Source organism: Scyliorhinus torazame, chromosome 5 (assembly GCF_047496885.1).
Source record: "Scyliorhinus torazame isolate Kashiwa2021f chromosome 5, sScyTor2.1, whole genome shotgun sequence".
In the NCBI taxonomy this organism is placed as follows: Eukaryota; Metazoa; Chordata; class Chondrichthyes; order Carcharhiniformes; family Scyliorhinidae; genus Scyliorhinus; species Scyliorhinus torazame.
In genome coordinates this window covers 111,779,090-111,792,766 of record NC_092711.1, presented here as the reverse complement: position 1 = coordinate 111,792,766, position 13,677 = coordinate 111,779,090, and the positions used below count along the sequence as shown (strand labels likewise).

The 13,677-nt window shown below is 48.9% G+C and overlaps 1 gene segment (V, D, J or C); it reads right to left on the bottom strand.

Annotated features, from left to right (window-relative positions):
• Positions 1–3,642: 3,642 nt before the first annotated feature.
• Positions 3,643–7,534, bottom strand: LOC140419440 (Ig heavy chain C region-like). The segment is given in 4 exon segments: positions 3,643–4,092; positions 5,567–5,875; positions 6,700–7,011; positions 7,211–7,534. Coding segments are annotated over 4 exon segments (1,332 nt in total).
• Positions 7,535–13,677: the final 6,143 nt, after the last annotated feature.

The following is a 13,677-nucleotide window of genomic DNA, read 5'->3' as shown; positions in this document are numbered from 1 at the left end:
CTTCTGTCAGTTTGAAGTGTGAGTGGATTGAATCTTCTCACCTTCACCAGAGTGACTGCAGCGCTGTAGGAAATGCTCAGGAAGAACAGGGTGATGAATGTGGAAGCGGTTGTCCAGATGTTGCCGTTATCATCCTCATCGTCTTCAGTCCAGGTGTGTTCTGTGGTATCTACGAAGATAGAGCCGAATAAGTATAATCAGATTGTTCATTAATCCACGATTTATTTTTAATATTCTCGTTTCATTTTCTCCCGCTGCTAATTCATTCTTTAATACATTTGTCATTGCATATCTACTGTTGCGTTCATGACACTCAGAAATTGATGTCTTTAACTTTTTTTTTCTAATTAAGGGGCAATTTAGCATGGCCAATCCACCTACCCTGCACATCTTTGGGTTGTCGGGGTGAGACCCACGGGTCATGGGGAGAATGTGAAAACTCCACTGTGACAGGGACCCAGGAGCGGGATCAACCCCAGGTCCATGGTGGCGTGAGGCAGCAGCGCTAACCACTATGCCACCGTGCCGCCATTGCCTGCCGTTTCTGTTTGTTCCTTAGCTTTTGTGTCTGTGTCGATGCGAAATTCCGTGTTTTGATTTACTCCTCTGTTGTGTGTCCAGATGTCTGTGTAGGTTCACTGTGTGTTCAACGTGTCAATGAGTATTGGTCTGTGTATTTGTGTGTCAGCGCCTGTGTGTGAACTTTGTTTGTCTTCTGTCAATGTGTATATATGAGTGATATATTGTTTGTGTATGTGTTGAAATCTATGTTTATATATCATTGCCTGTGTTAATATGTGTTTATACTTTCCTGTCTAGTAATATATGTGTTAATGTGCCTTTTTGCGTTCAACATGCATGCCAGTGTCTTAATGTTTGTGTCTGGATAAATGCGTTTGTGTGTGTGTGTGTCAATGCGTGTATTTCATCATAGAATCATCATCATATCCCTACAGTGGAGAACGAGGCCATTCGGCCTATTGAGTCTGCACCGACCCTCCGAAAGAACACCCTACCGAGGTGCACGGTGCACGCCCTCCCCTATCCCCAGAACCTCGTAACACCACCTAACGTTTTGGGCGCGAAGGGGTGATATAGCATGGCTAATCCCCCTAACCTGCACATCTTTGGACTGTGGGAGGAAACTGGAGCACGCGGAGGAAACACGGACACGGGAGAATGTGGAAACTTAACACGGACAATCACCCAAGGCTGGAATTGAACCCGGGTTTCTGGCGCTGTGAGGCAGCAGTGCTATTTGTGCGTTGATGTTTGTTTATATCTATTGCTGTGTATTGACGCCTCCATGTGTATTCATGTGTGTTTGTATGAGCGTGTGTACGAATCTGTTAATATGTAACTACATGTGCCCATTAGTGTGTTAATGTGGATTATTGTCTCTGTTTTAATGGAAATATTTCTGTCATTGTGAAATTGTGCGATTACGGGCGGCGCGGTAGCACAGTGGTTAGCACTGTTGCTTCACAGCGCCAGAGTCCCAGGTTCGATTCCTGGCTTGGGTTACTGTCTGTGCGGAGTCTGCACGTTCTCCCTGTGTCCGTGTGGGTTTCGTCCGGTGCTCCGGTTTCTTCCCATAAGTCCCGAAAGATGTGCTTGTGAGGTAATTTGGACATTCAAAATTTTCCCTCTGTGTACCCGAACAGGCGCCAAGAGTGTGGCGACTAGGGTTTTTTCACAGTAACTTCTTGCAGTGTTAATGTAAGCCTTCTTGTGACAATAAACTTTATTTTTACTATTATGTATATGTTATTGCTTACAGTTGTGTTTCATATTCTTGGGTCAGTCTGTGTGTCTGGTTTTATATGTTTGTGTTTGCATATTTGTGTGTCTGTGTGGACATGTGGATGTATGTGCATGTTTGTGCATGCCGGCTTGTGTGTGTGGATTTGTGTGTGTGTGTACACGAGTGTCTTTGTGTACATAAACGTGTGCTTGTTTGTGTTTATGTGCATGTTTGTAAATTTTTGTTTGTTTGTGTGTATATGTATGCATGTGTTTCTATGTGTACATCTATGTGTGTGTTTGTGTCTATGTGTGCTCATGTATATGGTTGTGGGTGTGTGTACGTGTGCATGTATGTTTAGTGTTTGTGTCTTTATCTGTCTGTGTATTTGTATCAGCTGCCTGTAGCTTTGCCAGTTGTGGGTATTATTGGTACCGATGTGGAATATGTTGAACTTTCTGCTTATAAATGTGTTTTCTGTGAGGTGCAAGCTGACATCATTGACAGAATGCAAAAATACAAGGAAGTGCCTCAGGAGAGAACAGTGAAAACTCAGGGAGAATTCAATCACCATCTGGATTTGGATTTTGGGAAATCAGTTGTCGCATATGGATAAGAGGAACAAGGGGGCTAAGGAAAAATATGTTGCGTGAATAGATAGTTTAAGAACATATTTAGCATGATGGGCTTTTAAAATCTTCAGCCAGTAAGCTACAAGCCATCTTGTAATGTCAGTAACTGAATCCTTAGTGTAGAGACACATCCACTCCCAACTTCCCTGCTTGGGGAGTAGGTGGATAGTGATTTAATAGTCTTTCCCTCTCTGGCCAGCTGAACAAATTCTCTTTGGGTTCCCCCTGCTGAGGAGGTGGAGATACAGAGAGTTCACTCATCACATTCCTTCTCTTTTGGTCGGGAAAGTGGAGGTAAAATGGGTTTATAATGCCCATCCCCCTCTCTCTGTTGGGGAAGTAGGCGGACAGTGCATTTATTTAGGCCCTCCCCCTCTCTTTGTTGGAAGCGGCTGTACAGTGAATTAACTAATGCCCCAGCTCTTTGGTGGGAAAGTGGGGTTACAGGGTTAATTAATGCTCCTCCCCCACTATTTGTTGGGGCGTGGTGATACACTGGATTAACTACTGCCCCCATGCTTTGGTGTGGAAGTGAGGGGTATAGTGGGTTCACTAAGTCCCTTCCTCTTTGTTAGGGAGTTGGGGTGCAGGGCATTAGCGAACGTCCATTCCCCACTCTCTGTTGGAGAAGTGGGGGTGCAGTCGATTAACTATAACCCCTCCCCCTCTCTGTTTGGGAAGTGTGGTTGCAGTGGATTAATTTATGCCCCTTCCTCTCTCTTTTGAGGAAGTGGCAGTTGAGTGCATTAACTAATGCCCCTCCTCCTGTCTCTGTTGGGGAGGTGGGGGGACAGTGGATTAACTAACGCCCCTCCTCCTGATTTTGTAGGAGAGGTGGAGATATAATGGATTAACAATTTCTCTTTTCCCTCTCCGTGATGGGCGATTGTTGGTCCTTGTTTCTGTTTGATTCTCAATTCAGTTCCCAGTGGGTGTGATGCAGCAATTTTAAGCTGACATCAATTTTAAAGGGATGGGCAATGGGAGAAGCAGGAACACCGAGATCTAAATGTGATGTGTTTGTCTGTCTGAAATGGGAAATTGTCCGATTTCTCCTCAGCGAGAAGAAAGTCAATGAATATATTTTGTGAATACTGCAATGAATGAATTTTACTCTGTCTCTGACCCAGGGTGTATCTGAGCTCGGAGCTCTGGTTGTATCAGACTTGGGGCTGAGACCTGTAGAAATCTTGGTCTCCTTGAACAGATCTAATATCAGCAAAGTCGAAGCTCCATTAAGTAAGCGGCTGTGCATTTAAATCACAATTAGAGGAAAAAAAACTTTATTATTTTTAATTTAGTTCGAAATGCAATTGATAGATTCTCATTGACATGAATTAACGGTGTCCATCAGAGCGAGGGAAATGTTCACAAAACTCGGTTTACCGCTGGATTTATCAACCGTTCTGTTGATGATCTTCAAGGGGATGGCTTCATGTCCCACCACACAGGAGTAAGAAGCGCCGCTGGCCCACTCCTCCGCTGCAATGGATAACAGGCTGTACATGAAGAAGGAGCTATTGCCGTTCTCCGCCATCACCTCGGTGTTCTTGTAGTTCCCGGGATTCACCGGCTTGTCATTGACGGTCCACTTGACGAAGATCTCTCGGGGAGAGAAACCTCTCACTAAGCAGCTGAGGGAGACGAATCTCTGAGCGGAGACGTCTTCAGCCGAGGGCAGGAGGACAGAGACGGACGGTTCCCGCGGATTGGGATCTGAAGAAAATGTACAATAAATGTCAGTAAAATGGGGAATTCGGGAGACATTGGAACCGCGGGTTAGATGTGAGAGAAATGTGTTTTGTGTTGGATTTTAAAGGTTTCCATTTCCCAGTTTGGGATCTGTCCGGTTTCCCAGCTCGGAGCTGAGGTGGACACAAGCCTTTTCCCTGAGAATTTACGGATATTGGATTCGAAAGTTTCAGAAAGTGTACAGCAGGGAAACAGGCCATTCGGCCCGCCTGTTCTGTGCTGATGTATAAGCTCCACACCAAGCTCATCCCACCTTACTCCCAAAGGATTGGGAAACTGCCAATGTAACACCCTTATTCAAAAGGGAGGGAGACAAAAACAGGTAACTATCGGCCAGTGACCTTAACATCTGTCAGTGGGAAACGGTTAGAGTCCATTATAACGGATCCAATCGCTGAGCAGTTAGAAATACACAATATAATCAACAGAGTCAGCGCGGCCTCGTGAAGGCGAAATCAGTGCCGAACAAATTTAGATGGAGAAATACTGGATAAAGCTGAAGTAACGGGGGAGTTGGTGGCCCCCGTGCAGAAACCACACAAAGCAAGTTCTGCAGGTAATATAGAGACAAATTGAATGTTGACATTTATTTCAAAGGAAATAGAATATAAACATGGGGAAGTCTGGCTAAAACTATACAAGGCACTAGTTAGTCGACACCTGGTATACTTTGAATAGTCTCGGTGCCCTTATCTACGGAAGACAGATTGGTTTTGAAGGCAGTCCAGAGAAGGATCACGAGGTTGATCGCGAGTATGGAGGGATTTTCTTATGGGGAGAGGGTAAGTAGGCTGGGCTGTACTGATTGGAGTTTAGAAGAATGAAGGCGACCTAATCGAGACATGAAAGATTTTCAGGGAGCTTCTTAGGATAGACGCTGGGAGGTTGTTTTCCCCTGTGGGAGCGTCTCGGACCAGAGCGCAGGATCACAAAGTGAGGGTTCTCCCATTTAACAAAGAGATGAGGTGGACTTCCTCTCTCAGAGAGTAGTGAAGCTGTGGAATTATTTAACCCGGGGGCAGTAGATTCTGGGTTGTTCAATATGTTCAAGGTTGAGAGAGAAATATTTTAAATCAGTAAAGGCGTCAAGAGATATGGGGATAAGTCGGGAAAGAGGAGTTGAAGATTATCACATCAGATCAGTCATGACCTCACTGCCGGCTGGACCGGTGTTGATGGGCCCAATGGCCTATGTCTGTTCCTAAGTCTTGTGGTCTATGGTCTCGCTCCATCTAAACCCAATATCACTGCTTTCAATTCATTGTTCGATCATCTGCATATCAATTTCCCCCTTAAACTCTAAACGCCCAGAGTATTTAGTTAGTGGAATTCCCAATCAGAATGGACCATAAATACCCTGAATGCTAAATACTGACCGCTGCACTGACACTAGAAATAGACACAATGACTCACTTATTGCTTCAATCTCTCTACCCACCTATTTTTTTGTGGATTGAAATTCTTAAAGGAGTTGGCAGGTCCTGGTGGCTCGCCACACAGTCAAACACAGCCCCACTCAGCCAGGCTTGTGTCGAGATGTTTAATTTGCTGACCACGCTTTCAGTATCTGCCCCAGGCTGGTCGGCAATCTCCGATTTCAGCGGCTTCTTCGCTTCACTCCAGGACACGTTGACTCCATAAGGAGCCTTCGAAATGACGCAGGTTAAGGTTACAGTCGCCTCCAATAAGACCTGTTCTATTGGTGGTGGCAGTATTGTTACTGAGGCATCAGTGCAACCGGAAGGATCTGCGAATGAAAAAAGTGGAAATTAACCCAAGTTTGATCTTCAGAATCAGGGCAGCAGGATTCAGCATGAACTCTACATGGGAATAAATCAACTTAGAAACATCAACCTCTAAAGATCGCCTTTAATCTTCTGTAAGCAATGGAAAACCAGTTTGGTTTGTGAAAACTATTCTCATTGTGAAATACAGTCAGCCCCGATATCATTCTAACGAATCAGTATTTCAGCATTCCCAATACAAATATTCCATTCCTTATCTCAGGAACGAAGTACTGGCGGCTGATCCATAAATAGGTTGGATGAACTTTCCAACACTTTCCCCCGGAGCTGTTATCAGTTAAGTGTTTGAGACACCCACTGACTCAAATATAATCAGCTGTCTCAGGATAAAGCTGGCATCAAGTACCCCAGGGGCTGGTTTAGCACAGGGCAAAATAGCTGGCTTTTAAAGCAGACCAAGGCAGGCCACCAGCGCGGATCCAATTCCCATACCAGCCTCCCCGAACAGGCGCCGGAATGTGGCGACTCGGGGCTTTTCACAGTAACTTCATTTGAAGCCTACTTGTGACAAGAAGCGATTTTCATTTCATTCATTCACCTCACTCACTAAATGACTTCAAATTATACGGATACATTTATTTCTATATTCATAAAATCGTGAATGATTAGCAACCCTCATGCAGCTCTTACATCAGAATGAAACACAAACGACATGGCAGTAAATTAGAAGTTATTCTGTGCTTTGCACTAACTTCAGTAAATTCCTGATTTGGATTAACATCAGAGTGCAGGATGATTTATTGTTTCCTCTGTTTGAGTCTCTTACCAGACGCGGTGATGTTGCGACTTTGGGTGACCTCTTGATGAGTGACCAGGCAGGTATAGACGGCTTTGCTGAACCATTCCCGAGCGGAGACTGTCAGCCGACTGCTCGCCAAGAAGTTCCCGTTCACTTCACAGGGGGGCGAGGTGACAAATCCTGAACCCATGGGTTGTCCATTCTTCAGCCACTTTACCGTCATTGACTTTGGCTGGAAATCGTTGATTGAACAGACCATGGTTGCAAATTTCTGTCTTGAGATTTCTTCATTGGAACTCACGGTGAGGAGAACATTTGGAGTGTTGACAGGTGGAGGGCCTTCAAGAAACACAAGTTAGACATTTCTTGAAGAAGATGTTGTAACGAATAAAATGACGAATTATATTTTAACAGTTTCTCTGTGGTCACTATTTCGCGCAGGAATCAGAACTATGCAGAGAACCATAAATGTGTAATCACCAAAGATGTAAATAAAGTAATCAAAGCATCTGTTTCTCACAGATTCCACAAAACTTACATGGAATTCCAATGCTCTTGTCTGAGCCGCTGTGTCGAACCTCACAGCTGATTTTGCTGCATCCCCCCTCTGACTCGGTGATGGTTAACTGGCTGCTCAGGGTGTAGGTTCCCTTCTTGTTTCTCACTGACGGGTATTTCTTAACTCCAGTGGTGATCAGCTGCCCATCTTTCTTCCAGGTAAGGCTGGTGATTTCTGGGGAGTAGTCCATCGCCAAACAGCCGTAGGTCACGGAGCCGTCATTGTTGTGTTGCTGACAGGAGGAGACCAGGCTGTAGAGAGTGGGTGGAGACGGTGTTGCTGGGAAAGAATGGCCCATTCAACAAGTTAGACTCTGTTATTTGTGATCTATAAGTTACCAAGCACATCAAAATGTGACGATGCATTTAACCTAACATGTTTTCATTAACTGTTACATCCATATTTCAGCGTCTATTAGTTCTATGATTTGAGAATCACCATCTCTTTGCCGCCTCATTAGAAACTCGCATCCCTTTCTCCGTTTCTAACACATACAAAAAAATAACATTTGATGCCGCCTGAATGATGTAACTGTCATTGGATTGAAGGAGAGGAGCAGAGAGTTTCCCCCATTATTTCAGCCACCATGTAAAATAAAATAGAAATGTTGCCATAGCCCCGGGGACTGCCGTTTCCTTCTGAGAGCTGACTGGTGGTGATTTAACCTGAGGGTTAAATCTTTATGAATATCCTCAGCCGGTACAACAATTGAATCCGCGCTGTTGGGATTGCTCTTCATCACAAACCAGCCGTCCATCTAACTGAGTTGTATACGTCACAATCCAGCTAACTGAGCTGCGTACGTCACAATCCAGCTAACTGAGCTGTGTACGTCACAATCCAGCTAACTGAGCTGTGTACGTCACAATCCAGCTAACTGAGCTGTGTACGTCACAATCCAGCTAACTGAGCTGTGTATTTCACAATCCAGCTAACTGAGCTGTGTACGTCACAATCCAGCTAACTGAGCTGTGTACGTCACAATCCAGCTAACTGAGCAGTGTACGTCAAAATCCAGCTAGCTGAGCTGTGTACGTCACAATTCAGTTAACTGAGCCGTGTACGTCACAATCCAGCTCACTGAGCTGTGTACATCACAATCCAGCTAACTGAGCTGTGTACATCACAATCCGGCTAACTGAGCTGTGGACGTCACAATCCAGCTAACTGAGATGTGTATGTCACAATCCAGCTAACTGAGCTGTGTACGTCACAATCCAGCTCACTGAGCTGTGTACGTCACAATCCAGCTAACTGAGCTGCGTACGTCACAATCCAGCTCACTGAGCTGTGTACGTCACAATCCAGCTAACTGAGCTGTGTACGTCACAATCCAGCTAACTGAGCTGTGTACATGACAATCCAGCCAACTGAGCTGTGTACATCACAATCCAGCTAACTGAGCTGTGTACGTCACAATCCAGCTAGCAGAGCTGTGTATTTCACAATCCAGCTAACTGAGCTGGGTACGTCACAATCCAGCTAACTGAGCTGTGTACGTCACAATCCAGCTCACTGAGCTGTGTACGTCACAATCCAGCTAACTGAGTTGTGTACATCACAATCCAGCTAACTGAGCTGTGTACGTCACAATCCAGCTCACTGAGCTGTGTACGTCACAATCCAGCTAACTGAGCTGTGTACGTCACAATCCAGCGAACTGAGCTGTGTACGTCACAATCCAGCTAACTGAGCTGTGTACGTCACAATCCAGCTAACTGAGCTGTGTACATCACAATCCAGCTAACTGAGCTGTGTACGTCACAATCCAGCTAACTGAGCTGTGTACGTCACAATCCAGCTAACAGAGCTGTGTACTTCACAATCCAGCTATCTGAGCTGTGTACGTCACAATCCAGCTAACTGAGCTGTGTACGTCACAATCCAGCTAACTGTGCTGTGTACGTCACAATCCAGCTAACTGAGCTGTGTACGTCACAATCCAGCTCACTGAGCTGTGTACGTCACAATCCAGCTACTGAGCTGCGTACGTCACAATCCAGCTAACTGATCTGTGGACGTCACAATCCAGCTATCTGAGCTGTGTACGTCACAATACAGCTAACTGAGTTGTGTACGTCACAATCCAGCTAACTGAGCTGTGTACGTCACAATCCAGCTAACTGAGCTGCGTACGTCACAATCCAGCTAACTGAGCTGCGTACGTCACAATCCAGCTGACTGGGCTGTGTACGTCACAATCCAGCTAACTGAGCTGCGTACGTCACAATCCAGTTAACTGAGCTGTGTACATCACAATCCAGCTAACTGAGCTGTGTACATCACAGTCCAGCTAACTGAGCTGCGCACGTCACAATCCAGCTATCTGAGCTGTGTACGTCACAATCCAGCTAACTGAGCTGTGTACGTCACACTCCAGCTAACTGAGCTGCGTACGTCACAATCCAGCTGACTGGGCTGCGTACGTCACAATCCAGCTGACTGGGCTGTGTACGTCACAATCCAGCTAACTGAGCTGTGTACGTCACAGTCCAGTGAGGGTGTGTGTGAGTGAGGGTCAGTGAGTGAGCTGTGTGAGTGAGGGTGTGTGAGTGAGGGTGTGTGAGTGAGGGTGTGTGAGTGAGGGTGTGTGAGTGAGGGTGTGTGAGTGAGGGTGTGTGAGTGAGGTTGTGTGAGTGAGTGAGGGTGTGTGAGTGAGGGTGAGTGAGTGCGGGTGTGTGAGTGAGGGTATGTGAGTGTGGGTGTGTGAGTGAGGGTGTGTGAGTGAGGGTGTGTGAGTGACAGTGTGTGAGTGAGAGTGTGTGAGTGAGGGTGTGTGAGTGAGGGTGTGTGAGTGAGGGTGTGTGAGTGAGGGTGTGTGAGTGAGGGTGTGTGAGTGAGGGTGTGTGAGTGAGGGTGTGTGAGTGATGGTGAGTGAGTGAGGGTGTGTGAGTGAGGGTGTGTGAGTGAGGGTGTGTGAGTGAGGGTGTGTGAGTGAGGGTGTGTGAGTGAGGGTGTGTGAGTGAGGGTGGGTGAGTGAGCGTGGGTGAGTGAGGGTGGGTGAGTGAGGGTGGGTGAGTGAGGGTGTGTGAGTGAGGGTGTGTGAGTGAGGGTGTGTGAGTGAGGGTGTGTGAGTGAGTGAGTGTGATTGAGGGTGTGTGAGTGAGGGTGTGTGAGTGAGGGTGTGTGAGTGAGGGTGGGTGAGTGAGGGTGGGTGAGTGAGGGTGGGTGAGTGAGGGTGTGTGTGTGAGGGTGTGTGAGTGAGGGTGGGTGAGTGAGGGTGGGTGAGTGAGGGTGTGTGAGTGAGGGTGTGTGAGTGAGGGTGTGTGTGTGAGGGTGTGTGAGTGAGGGTGGGTGAGTGAGGGTGGGTGAGTGAGGGTGTGTGAGTGAGGGTGTGTGAGTGAGGGTGTGTGAGTGAGGGTGTGTGAGTGAGGGTGTGTGAGTGAGGGTATGTGAGTGTGGGTGTGTTAGTGAAGGTGTGTGAGTGAGGGTGTGTGAGTGACAGTGTGTGAGTGAGAGTGTGTGAGTGAGGGTGTGTGAGTGAGGGTGTGTGAGTGAGGGTGTGTGAGTGAGGGTGTGTGAGTGAGGGTGTGTGAGTGAGGGTGTGTGAGTGAGGGTGTGTGAGTGAGGGTGAGTGAGTGAGGGTGTGTGAGTGAGGGTGTGTGAGTGAGGGTGTGTGAGTGAGGGTGTGTGAGTGAGGGTGTGTGAGTGAGGGTGTGTGAGTGAGGGTGTGTGAGTGAGGGTGTGTGAGTGAGGGTGTGTGAGTGAGGGTGGGTGAGTGAGGGTGTGTGTGTTAGGGTGTGTGAGTGAGGGTGTGTGAGTGAGGGTGTGTGAGTGAGGGTGTGTGAGTGAGGGTGTGTGAGTGAGGGTGTGTGAGTGCGGGTGTGTGAGTGCGGGTGTGTGAGTGAGGGTGTGTGAGTGAGGGTGTATGATTGAGGGTGTGTGAGGGAGGGTGTGTGAGTGAGTGTGTGTGAGTGAGGGTGTGTGTGTGAGGGTGTGTGAGTGAGGGTGTGAGTGAGGGTGTGAGTGAGGGTGTGTGAGGGAGGGTGTGTGAGTGAGGGTGTGTGTGTGAGGGTGTGTGAGTGAGGGTGTGTGAGTGAGGGTGTGTGAGTGAGGGTGTGTGAGTGAGGGTGTGTGAGTGAGGGTGTGTGAGTGAGGGTGTGTGAGTGAGGGTGTGTGAGTGAGGGTGTATGAGTGAGCGTGTGTGAGTGAGAGTGTGTGAGTGAGGGTGTGAATGAGGGTGTGAGAGTGAGGGTGTGAGACGGTGTGTGTGTGAATGTGTCTGTGAGAGGGTGTGTGAGTGAGGGTGTGTGAGTGAGGGTGTGTGAGTGAGGGCGTGTGAGTGAGGGCGTGTGAGTGAGGGTGTGTGAGTGAGGGTGTGTGAGTGAGGGTGTGTGAGTGAGGGTGTGTGAGTGAGGGTGGATGAGTGAGGGTGTGTGTGTGAGGGTGTGTGAGTGAGGGTGTGTGAGTGAGGGTGTGTGAGTGACGGTGTGTGAGTGAGGGTGGGTGAGTGAGGGTCGGTGAGTGAGGGTGTGTGAGTGAGGGTGTGTGAGTGAGGGTGTGTGAGTGAGGGTGTGTGAGTGAGGGTGTGTGAGTGAGGGTGCGTGAGTGATGGTGAGTGAGTGAGGGTGTGTGAGTGAGGGTGTGTGAGTGAGGGTGTGTGAGTGAGGGTGTGTGAGGAGGGTGTGTGAGTGAGGGTGGGTGAGTGAGGGTGGGTGAGTGAGGGTGGGTGAGTGAGGGTGTGTGAGTGAGGGTGTGTGAGTGAGGGTGTGTGAGTGAGTGAGTGTGATTGAGGGTGTGTGAGTGAGGGTGTGTGAGTGAGGGTGTGTGAGTGAGGGTGTGTGAGTGAGGGTGTGTGAGTGAGGGTGTGTGAGTGAGGGTGTGTGAGTGAGGGTGTGTGAGTGAGGGTGTGTGAGTGAGGGTGTGTGAGTGAGGGTGTGTGAGTGAGGGTGTGTGAGTGAGGGTGTGTGAGTGAGGGTGTGTGAGTGAGGGTGTGTGAGTGCGGGTGTGTGAGTGAGGGTGTGTGTGTGAGGGTGTGTGAGTGAGGGTGTGAGTGAGGGTGTGTGAGTGAGGGTGTGTGAGTGAGGGTGTGTGAGTGAGGGTGGGTGAGTGAGGTTGGGTGAGTGAGGGTGGGTGAGTGAGGGTGTGTGAGTGAGGGTGTGTGAGTGAGGGTGTGAGTGAGGGTGTGTGAGTGAGGGTGTGTGAGTGAGGGTGTGTGAGTGAGGGTGGGTGAGTGAGGGTGGGTGAGTGAGGGTGGGTGAGTGAGGGTGTGTGAGTGAGGGTGTGTGAGTGAGGGTGTGTTAGTGAGGGTGTGTGAGTGAGGGTGTGTGAGTGACAGTGTGTGAGTGAGAGTGTGTGAGTGAGGGTGTGTGAGTGAGGGTGTGTGAGTGAGGGTGTGTGAGTGAGGGTGTGTGAGTGATGGTGAGTGAGTGAGGGTGTGTGAGTGAGGGTGTGTGAGTGAGGGTGTGTGAGTGAGGGTGTGTGAGTGAGGGTGTGTGATTGAGGGTGGGTGAGTGAGGGTGGGTGAGTGAGGGTGGGTGAGTGAGGGTGTGTGAGTGAGGGTGTGTGAGTGAGGGTGTGTGAGTGAGTGACTGTGATTGAGCGGGTGTGAGTGAGGGTGTGTGAGTGAGGGTGTGTGAGTGAGGGTGTGTGAGTGAGGGTGTGTGAGTGAGGGTGTGTGAGTGAGGGTGTGTGAGTGAGGGTGTGTGAGTGAGGGTGTGTGAGTGAGGGTGTGTGAGTGAGGGTGTGTGAGTGAGGGTGTGTGAGTGAGGGTGTTTGAGTGAGGGTGTGTGAGTGAGGGTGTGTGAGTGAGGGTGTGTGAGTGCGGGTGTGTGAGTGCGGGTGTGTGAGTGAGGGTGTATGATTGAGGGTGTGTGAGGGAGGGTGTGTGAGTGAGTGTGTGTGAGTGAGGGTGTGTGTGTGAGGGTGTGTGAGTGAGGGTGTGAGTGAGGGTGTGAGTGAGGGTGTGTGAGGGAGGGTGTGTGAGTGAGGGTGTGTGTGTGAGGGTGTGTGAGTGAGGGTGTGTGAGTGAGGGTGTGTGAGTGAGGGTGTGTGAGTGAGGGTGTGTGAGTGAGGGTGTGTGAGTGAGGGTGTGTGAGTGAGCGTGTGTGAGTGAGAGTGTGTGAGTGAGGGTGTGAATGAGGGTGTGAGAGTGAGGGTGTGAGACGGTGTGTGTGTGAATGTGTCTGTGAGAGGGTGTGTGAGTGAGGGTGTGTGAGTGAGGGCGTGTGAGTGAGGGCGTGTGAGTGAGGGTGTGTGAGTGAGGGTGTGTGAGTGAGGGTGGGTGAGTGAGGGTGGGTGAGTGAGGGTGTGTGTGTGAGGGTGTGTGAGTGAGGGTGTGTGAGTGAGGGTGTGTGAGTGAGTGTGTGTGAGTGAGGGTGGGTGAGTGAGGGTGGGTGAGTGAGGGTGTGTGAGTGAGGGTGTGTGAGTGAGGGTGTGTGAGTGAGGGTGTGTGAGTGAGGGTGTGTGTGTGAGGGTGTGCGAGTGAGGGTGTGTGAGTGAGGGTG